Source organism: Propithecus coquereli, unplaced genomic scaffold (assembly GCF_000956105.1).
Source record: "Propithecus coquereli isolate 6110/MARCELLA unplaced genomic scaffold, Pcoq_1.0 Scaffold139, whole genome shotgun sequence".
In the NCBI taxonomy this organism is placed as follows: domain Eukaryota; kingdom Metazoa; phylum Chordata; class Mammalia; order Primates; family Indriidae; genus Propithecus; species Propithecus coquereli.
Window position 1 is genome coordinate 5,621,629 of NW_012138191.1, and position 10,054 is coordinate 5,631,682.

At 51.2% G+C, this 10,054-nt stretch overlaps 1 protein-coding gene across 1 annotated transcript in view; it reads right to left on the reverse strand.

Annotated features, from left to right (window-relative positions):
- Positions 1–2,080, reverse strand: part of AP5S1 (adaptor-related protein complex 5, sigma 1 subunit) — a 4,409-nt gene extending 2,329 nt beyond the window's left edge. Inside the window, exons 1-2 of the mRNA XM_012639281.1 lie at positions 1,843–2,080; positions 724–915 (exon numbers count right to left, since the gene is read on the reverse strand). Coding sequence (XP_012494735.1) covers positions 724–899 — 176 coding nt within the window. The 5' untranslated portion in view covers positions 900–915; positions 1,843–2,080. The remainder of the gene's footprint in view (positions 1–723; positions 916–1,842) is intronic.
- Between the last annotated feature and the right edge of the window lie 7,974 nt (positions 2,081–10,054).

Here is a 10,054-nt window from a genome sequence, read left to right on the forward strand (position 1 = left end):
AAAAAAAAAAAAAAAAAAACCAAAGAGAAGGCAGGAGCCAGAAAGGGTTGCCTCTGTAGTAGTAATCCCTCACTCAGATGCAAAGGGGCTGGGAGACTTTAGCACCTGCCAGTCTGTCTGGGTCTGGGAGAGGAAGGTCCAAGCCTAGCTACCCAGTCTGGAACGGTGTTTTCCAAACTGTGCTCTGGATCCCAGGCTTTCTGGAGGCCCTAATTATAGAGTCCCCATGTACCACATTCTCTCTCTTCTTAGAGATTAATGAAGTCTACAGGCATACTAAAGGTCCTGAGAAGTCCTGCACTGCAAAGCATATTTAATTGGTACTGGGGTTTGCCTGCCTAAACTCAAATCCCAGTTCTGCCACTTTCTAGCTGCATAACCTTGGGCAGGTTCAGTTCCTTAAACACTCCGTACTTTAGTTTACTCATCTGTAAGGTAGAGATAATAACCATACCTACCTCAAAAGACTGTTCTGAGAATTAAATGAGTTAATATACATGAAATGCTCAAAACATAAATGCTTAGCACATACTTACTGACTCAATAAACGCTAACCTTAATAATAATGATAACAGCATTATTATTTCTTTAATCCTTTTTCACATAACACTTATTAATTACTGTGGAAGACTGGGAAACACAACTCTAAACTTTCTCTCTGCTTCTTAGTCCTCTTGTTTCTCTGTGTCCCCCAAAACACCTGGGGCTGGGTTATGTAGTTACCTGGCCACAGCCAAAATCTGCTCCTTGCGGAGGAGTCTGTCTCTCTCGGCACCATGTGGCCGCGGGTCATCAGGTGACTTCTCAGCACCAAAGACACAGGAGTAGAGCACTCGGCAAAGGCCTGTGTCCTCCGCATGCGGGGCCCTCAAGGTGTGGATGAGGAAGGCATGGACCATGGTTCCAGGGTAGGTGCTATGGGAAGCCAAAAACCTTGGTGAGGTAAGAGTGAAAACCCAGCAGGGAGAGACCCACAGGAAGGGCCTGGCCTAGCAGGGTCTGGGAGTGTGTCCAGAGGCCAGTGTGGTGGGCCACTGATCCTCCTCACCCACCCAAGACACACCCCAGCCTCTGAATAACAGCATCAGGTCAGCACCACCTAACAGAGTCTAGTGGTGAAGAAACCTCAGACAACCCTAAACCTAGTTCTACAAAACAACTGGTCAGGAACTTTCAAAAGTGTCAAGGTCATGAACGTCATGGAAAACATGAGGAGCTCCTCTCTGCACTGAAGGAGACGAAAGAGACCCGACAGTTGAATGCAAGTGTGTTCCTGGACTGGAACCAAAAAAAGGTGAATTCCAAAAAGGGCATTGTTAGGACAACTGCGAACATTTAAATATGGACTATGGGTTAGAAAAGAGTCTTGACCAATGTTACCCAGTTTCGAATGTAGGAGCATGTCCTTGTTTTTAGAAAATACACACAGATGAACCTCTAAATACAGAGGTAAAGAGGTATCATACCTGCGGCTAACACACATGGTCCAGGGAAAAAAGGTATAAAGAATAGAGAAAAAGATAAAGCAAATGGGGCAAAAATTGTAATAACTGAATCTTATCAAAAGGTATACGGGAGATGTTTGAAATTATTTCAAAATAAAGACTAAATAATAATAATGGAATCTGGCCGGCTCAGTGGCCGGCCCGGGACCGAAAGGCAGCAGGTACAGTCAGCAAGTATATTGGTCAAACAAGGTTCGAGAAGGCGCTTCGAGAACCAGAACCCGGTGCCCCGGCGCTGACCTTCGGCGACCCTCCAGCCCCAAAAGGGCACGTCATCAGCCCTTGCCACCGCGTCCCCCCCACCACGAGAGAAATGGTGGCGGCCAAGACCGCTTACGTCACTGCCTCACGCAACCCTGCAGCGCAATGCACTTCGGGGGTTGTAGTTCCTTATTCCAGTCAGCCAGGCCTAAACGGGACACCCCGCCCTACGTGTACTGCCCCTGCAGCTCCGGGGCTCTGTCGTCGAGGCGCTGCACTCAGCCTTCCTTCCCCACCCGCGTACGGCTAACAAGCCGCTCCACTCGGCGGCGGGAGAGCAATGGCGGCTGCGCGTCCCGCCGGCGCATGCGCACACCGATCACGGGCGCGCTCTCGAGCCAACGCAGTCGGGGTAGGCGGGGCGCTCACGTCCGGTGCGGTTGTCTGGGAGCCGGGCGTGGGGGGTGTCTCCCGAATCCTGGACCCCGGGCACAGGCGAGCTTCCCCATCGAGCCAAAGACCTTCCAGCTCCTAGCTGGCAGCGGGGCCACGCCGGTCACTCCCGCTCCGAGTACGCAGGGTCCCGGCTCGAAGCCCTGGACCCACCGAGCCCTGGCCATAGACCCCGTTGGCCGCCAGGGGGCGGAGCGGCCCGATGGCGACGCGGCGCGTGGACTCACGGAAGAGGCTGGCGGCCGAGTTGTCGCCGGAGTACAGGGTTCGGCCCCCGCCCCCCCCCGCGTCGTCTGCCAGCCTTATGAGGCTCGTGGGCGGCTGGTGGACCCAGGCCTGGGCCGAGCAGCTGCGCTGGGGCCGGAAGGTGCAGGGCTGAGCTCAGTCTGGCCTGTATGCGTGAGACTCACTGGGGCACCTGTTAAAATGCAGATTTCTTGACGTCACCCATGGATATCATGACTTTGGAGAGAAATGTGCTCGTTTAGGCAGTTTTGCGCTGATTCTGGGTTGTGGGCTACCGCAGCGAGTTAAGACTGAGGCTCGGTTCGGCGTAGAACAATTCAAACTCTGGTCCCAACCCTATCACCAGCTGTGTGTCCCTGGCAGGTCACTCAACTTCGTTGGGCTCCAGTGAAGCCTCTTATACTGTCACCCAGGGCGAGCGCTTAGTAAGGCTGACTAGTTTTCCCTTTCAGACTTCTGCTTCCAACAAGCTCCCTCCTTGACTCCTCTTTGAGGGAGGCCATCACAGGTACAGTGAAGAGGTTTATACCTTGAAGTTGGAAGGAGCACTGCCAGGCACCAACCTCCAGCGCCTTGCAGTGCAGTAAAAGCCCCAACTTGGAGACTTGGGCCAGAGATGTTTAGGGTTCCTCAAGGCCTGCCTGGGCCTTGCTGCCTGCTCCTTCCTTCCCCTACCCCTCAAACAAAGGTACACGCTCCTTTACTCTTGGCAGGTGAATAACCTTTCCCTCAGCCTAGAATCCCCTTTCATCCCTCTTTTTTTGCCTTTCCATATGTGCTCAAATCAAAACTTGAGAGGAAGCCTTCCTGCTCAGGCTGCCCCCTTTGCACCATTGTGAAGGTCCGACAACAGTGGTGATGTTGCCCATCTTCCCCCCAGAGCCACACACAGGTGAGACTGGAGCAAACCTAAACACACTCTTTGGTGACAAGAAATGAAGGACAGGGCAGAACGGCCCAGGCAGGGATCCTGGAGCCAAGGCCCTCTGAGAGAGGGCACTTTGGGCCCCTTGGGCCATACGACCTGGGTAGGATGGGGGTAGCCGAAGGGAAGCTGGAGGAGGTGGCAGGGGCTGGCCAAGGTATGTGGACATTTTGACCACAGGTACCACATATAAATGTGTTTGTAGATGGTGGAGTGGGGCCAGAGACAGTGTGGGGCTTCAGCTACAAGGCTGGGGAGTGATGTTGGCTCAGTTCCTGGGAACAGTTCCTGGGCCCCAGTCACTGTCACACAGCCAGAGTTTGTATCTGCCAGCTGATTAGACCAGAGAGCCGGCAGAGGGTTCTGGTAGCTGGGGGCCACCTAGCATCTGGAATGTGGTGTCCTGGTCCTTGTCCACTCCTCAGTGAGTCCACACCAAGTTCCTGACCGCTAGAGGGCTGACCTCACGTGAGGGGCATGGAGAACACAGCAGTGAGAGGCTGGCCTGAACCACTACGGCAGAGGACAGTGGGGGACCCATATAGAGTTGGTACCATGGAGGGCTTCCTCAGCCTGGTGGGGAGTGGGGATTCAGATCAGGCAGCAAAGTGGAGGTCTCACCTGAGGCTGCTTGTGGGTGTGTCTTGGGAGATCCCTTCCAGGTCCAACCTTCACTTCTGAGACTCCTTGTGTCCTGGGCACCGTGGGAACATCCACGCGTGCCAACTCAGACCTCATCTAAAACAGCCAGTCCAGCAGTGCCTGATCATGCTCACCACAGTGCCTTGTGGCCCAGCAGTACCACTCCTGATCCTACCTGAGTGAAATGAGGGCTGATAGTCACCAAAAGACTTGTATAGAATGTTCACAGTATAGTCTTAATTGTCCCAAACTGGAAACTACCCAAATATCCATCAGCTATGGAGTGGATAAATAAACTGCAGGCTCATACGTGGGAATACCGACAATGAAAAGAACAACCACTGATACACACAACATGAATGAGTCTCATAGACTCATACTGAGTGAAAGAAGCCAGTCACAAAAGTGTACATGCCATGTGATTCCATTAACAGGAAAGGTCCAAGGCTAGGCAAGCCCTGCTGCACAGACGGTTATAAGTCAAAATCATGGGTATCCTTGGGAGGTAATGACTGGAGGGGCCTAAGGGAGCTTTGGGGACAGTCACATTCTGAGTCTTGAGTGGTGATTACAAGGATACGCTCTCATTGCAAAGATATTAACCGAGCTGGACACTTAATATATGTGCACTTTACATTTAATTCAACAAAAGCTTTAATAAAAATGAAACCCCAGCCAGTTCATGGGGGCAGGTCCACTTCCCTTTCAGACAGTCCTCATTTTCATATGACTCTTGTGTCCATCCACAGGCTATGACAATTCCTTTAAAGTAGTTACTTATTTTGAAGTCCGGTTTTAAACTGTGAAATAAGAATGTGATAGAATCCTTCCCCTGCGCTAGAAGGATACAAGCCTTGAATTAGGGCATGGTTGAGATTTGTAGCACAAAGAGAAACTTTGAGCACAGCCTCTCATTTGACAGATGACTAAGTGGACTCAGAGATGCTTCCTGATGTGGCCAGTATTAGCACAGTGCCAAGTGGAAGGTGTCTGGGGCTTGAGCTCTGCTCCCCACAGCAGCCAGTTAGAGGTAAGAGAGGCTGAGGGGAGGACTCCCCCTGGGAGGGAGAGAGAACTTGAACTCAAGATTGCAAAGAATGGACATGGCCTGAAAGGAAGGGAGAACACATGGTTCGTTCATGTGCTCGTCCTTTCCTTGTGCTGGACAAGTCCTCCGGGTGCTAAGTTTCCAGCAGGCTCCATGCAGACAAGTCCAATGCCAAGGCAGGTAGGAGTCGAGAGAACACCAACAGATTCAGGAGTGGGAAGGACCCTGGCAGAACAATCTGGGAAGACTGTATGGAGGAGGTAGCATCTGAACTGGGCTTTCTGGAGAGGTAGGAGTTCAGCTGATAGGAAGAGCATTCTGGATATGAGGACTAGATTACAGCAAAGGGTGGGAAGAAGCCAGCCTTCCTGGCAGGGTCCTACGCTCTTCCTCCTTTATTCAGAGGACCTGGACCCAGAAATGCCTCCACAGCCTCCCCAGCAGGTGGGGCACTGTGAGAACCACCTGGGTGGGACCTCAGGAAAGCCATCATTTTCCAGATAAGTGGGGCAAGACTTAGTGCCATTCTCTGAATTTTTGCAGCCCTCAGCCGTGTCATGCCCCCAAGGTCAAAAGCCACGTGCTGAGGACAGTGAGGCAGGAAGGAACTGGACCCCAGAGATGCCTCAGAGTCTTCTTGCTGAGTGAGGGGCACACGTTTTATGTGGTTAGCCTGCTGTGTGGGGTTTCTGTGACACAAACCTAACTCAATCCTAAGTGATGCAGCATGTGGACTGGGCAGGAGGAGCCTGGCACCTAGTAGGCATCCAGTAAACCAATAAATGTTGACAACCATTAATCCAGAGGCAGACGGAGGAGGGATACCAGATCAGCACCAGAAAGACAGGTGGGGCTTTCTGGTCTGCTGGCAGCTCAGGGGCAGGAGGGACAGGCCGGACATCCTCAGGTTACCAGACCTGCCCTAAAGACAAAACAGAGGAGTCTGAGTGTGTTGGGGTAATGTGTGAGCATGTCATGTGTCCAAGGCATTTATAGTGGTTAGCCTAGAGCTTGTGGCAGGGCTGGGTACACAATAGGTGCAGATGAGAAGGAGAGAGAGAGAGAAGGTGAGGAGTTAAATAAATCACTACAAAAAAAACTAGCAGAGCTTGAAGGAAACAGGTGGCTGGATTTGTGACTCAACCCACCTGCTTCGATGGGACCACACCTCCCTGGTGCTTCCCCTTCCCCTTTCTGACTGTAGACAGAGGCACCACCACACCCCCAGCCCTGCTCTTCTCAGTGGTCCTCCAAGTTGGGGGTTGCCTGCAGCGCCTCCCTGGCCCTTCCACTGCTCTCTACCCATGTGTGTGGGGCCAGCCCCACAGTGGCAGCCTGGGGCTTGCCTTTCAGACCCTCTTGGTGTCCACTGCTAAGTGTGTGTGCAATGACTGATATTGACTCAATTTGGAAAGTGAGTTCCACACCCCCCCCACCCAAGCCAGGTGCTCGATCGCTGATGGGCAGCCAAGCCTGGGAAGTTCTGTTGCTTCTCCCAGACATCAGAAAAAACCTTGGGGACCCCTCCAGACAGGGAGCTCCCTCTCCCAAGACAGCACCATTAAGTTTTTGACAATTTGAAACCTTCATTGATGATTTTGTTTTTAAGAGACGGAGTCCTGTTATGTTTCCCAGGCTGGAGTGCAGTGGCTCTTCACAATCACAGTCATAGGTATGCTACAGCCTTGAACTCCTGCGTTCAAGCGATACTCCTGGCTCAGCCTTCCTAGCAGCTGGGACTCTAGGTGCACCGCCGCACCTGGCCTCACTGATGATCTTTATAGAACCTGAGACCTCAGGCCAAACCAGTCAGCCACCACCTGCCACTGGATGTGGGGAGGACACTTAGGTGGAATCTACAGCCCTGGGCAGTGGATTTCTTGAATGCCTCCCTGATGAGGGTGTCTAGCCATTTCCCAAAGATCAAAGTAGGAAAGTAAGAGGAAGTGGGGATGTGCTTTTTTTTGAGAATCAAGGCAGACTGAAATTGGGTAGATTACGGCTGCCCTAGAATAAAGGATACCAGAGTCGCAATCCTTGTCCGTCCCTTCCCTCCACCTCCCTGGTCCATCTCAGAGATGGCATCACCCTGTGCTGGGAGCCTCCCACAGGCCACTCACGCAGCTTTCCCATCCTCTGTCTCCACCAAACCTCCATCCACAGCTTCCTCACTGCCACCTGGACTGGTGCTGGGGCCGTCCACCTCCTGCACACTGCGGCTGGGCTTTCCTCCTGTCACCCATCACCCAGGCTCTTGTCCGTGTGCAGAAAGGGGAGGAAAACCCTAGACTGGGCCCTTTGATTAAATGTTTTTAGGTTTATCCTTTGTAACTCTGTGATCTCCTGATAATCTTCACACTGGCCCTAAGCAATATCAGCCATACAAGACTCTTGTGTGGCACTTGCTCTGGGCAGGCCCTGTGCTTTATGTACACTGACGTATTTGATCCAATCCACAACCCTCTGAAGTAGGGCTTTACTGTCCCCATTTTACAGATGAGGAAATAGAGGCCCAGTGAGATTAACTAACTGCCCTGATGTTACACGTGTCCTTGGAGGTGATCTTGTTGGTAGATTCCAGCTTGGTCCCTACCACTCCCTGGTGTTTCCTCTTTTCCACCCTGTCCCCTTATGGTCACCCTGGGGGCTGGCTCGGCAGTCCCCCTTCCCCCAGAACTCTAGAAGGCCATAGCATCCCCCCAGCCCCACCCCTGCTTACCTTCTACAGCCCACCCCTGGGAGGCCCCCTCCCCCCAGACTCCCCTTCAGGGAAGTAGTCTTGGCTGGGCCCCAGGAGGACGAGGCCGTGTGTGATTCGTCCTTTCAAACAGCCACGCTTCCTGTGGGGCTGACAGCCAAGAGGCCCCACAAGGCAGTGCAGGCTGAGCCACGTGAGGCCCCTTCCCCTCCTGCTGCCCCAGGCCCCGCTGACTCAGAGCCTGGCGCGCCTCCCAGGGGTGTGCGTGCCAGTGTGGGCTGGGTGGGGCCGTGGCAACCCGCCCCGAGCTCCTTGGCACCCACACAGACTTCTGCTGTGTGGGGAGGGTGGGAATGCTTCTTACCTCCTGTCCCATAACCAACTGTCTCCTTTGAACAATAGATTGTGAATCATTTCACATCCTGGAACATTCACTCAAGGCATGATTTTCATGGCTGCAAAACAGCAACTTCTCCATCATTACTCAACTGCCCTCTCCTGATTGTTTCCAGATTCCTCGTAGCCAGGGACCTCCTTGTCTAAACTTCTTTCTGCACCACTACCAGTTGCATTGCCTGTGGAGAGGAGGGTGTCTGTGCGCTCAGTCCCAGGGATGAAGGCTTTTTATAAAGCGTAAGTTTTCTAGATGGCCGTGGGCTGTTGTCAGCAGAAGGACTTAAGCCAATTAACACACAGCCAATTAAACCTAAAAAGTCGCTTTGATTTTTTTAAAACTCTGATTTGAGAAAAAAAAATTAAGACTAAGACTAATACAGTCTCATCTTTCAATATAGGAGAGTCAGAAAACAGGCTGACTCAGCGATACTCAAATGCCTGCCACCGCCACACACAGTATGTGAGTTCAGCACTTGACCGGTAACAGAGCTCTTTGCTACATACAGCAATCAAATTTTCTGGTTAAGGGAGTGAAATTAAAATTTCCCAATTTTGATGAGAATGTGGAACAGCAGAACTCCTGGACACTGGTGGGGGGAGGTGAGTTGATGCGAGCACTTTGGACAACTGTGTGGAAAATACTAAAACCGAACATAACACACCATAACCCAGCATTCCACTCCCGGGTATGTCCCCAGCACAATTTATAATAGTCCCAAATAATCCATCCAGGGTGGGATAAATATGATCTAGATCTCGATCGTGTTGGCGGTTACACAACTATATGCATTTGTCAAAACTCAACGAACTATATACTCAAAACGGTGAATTTTTAGTGCTCACTTTGGCAACATAGATACTTTTAAAAAGGTGAATTTAGGCCGGGCGCGGTGGCTCACGCCTGTAATCCTAGCTCTCTGGGAGGCTGAGGCGGGCGGATTGTTTGAGCTCAGGAGTTCGAGACCAGCCTGAGCAAGAGCGAGACCCCGTCTCTACTAAAAATAGAAAGAAATTAATCGGACAACTAAAACTATATAGAAAAAATTAGCCGGGCATGGTGGCGCATGCCTGTAGTCCCAGCTACTAGGGAGGCTGAGGCAGAAGGATTGCTTGAGCCCAGGAGTTTGAGGTTGCTGTGAGCTAGGCTGACGCCACGGCACTCTAGCCCGGGCAACAGAGTGAGACTCTGTCTCAAAAAAAAAAAAGGTGAATTTTACTGCATGTAAATCATACCTTAATTTTTTAAAAATTTATTTATTTTATTTATGTTAGAGATGGGGTATCACTTATATTGTCTGGGCTGGTCTCAAACTCCTGGTTTCAGGCTATCCTACTGCCTCAGCCTCCCAAAGTGCTGGGATTATAGGCATGATCCACCGTGCCCGGCTTTAAAAAAATTAAAAATTAAAGGAAAAAAGAGTAGAATGAATAATTCAATTTAGCAGTATACCCATATAATCAAATACGACACAACAATGAAAAAGAACAAAGTCCTGCTAAACAGGATAACATAATGAATCTCAAAATCATTCTCCTGAGCGAACAAAGCCAAACAAAAGGGTACTAAGCCTCCAGTTTCATTTATAGGAAGTTCATGAGCAGACAAAACTGAACTACCGTGATGGAGGTGGACTAGGGGTTACCTCTGGGGGAGGGAGCACGGGGGAGCCTCCCGGGATGCTAGAAATATCCTACATCTTGAGCTGTGTGGTATTTCCTCAGGACTAAGCTCTGTGTTGAAGGTGTGTGCCATTGATGAAATGTTGATTATTCTTCAACTTAAAAAGAAAACATTATTTTTAAAAATTGTCATTGTGAAAGTTCCTGCGTGAACAGTTGAGACGATGAAGTGGGTGAAGAGACCTCAGCTGGTGTGGCTGACTTGGCCAGGCCTGGCCCCGGCCAGCTCCTGGGCTAATGCCCAACCCCACACAGTTCTT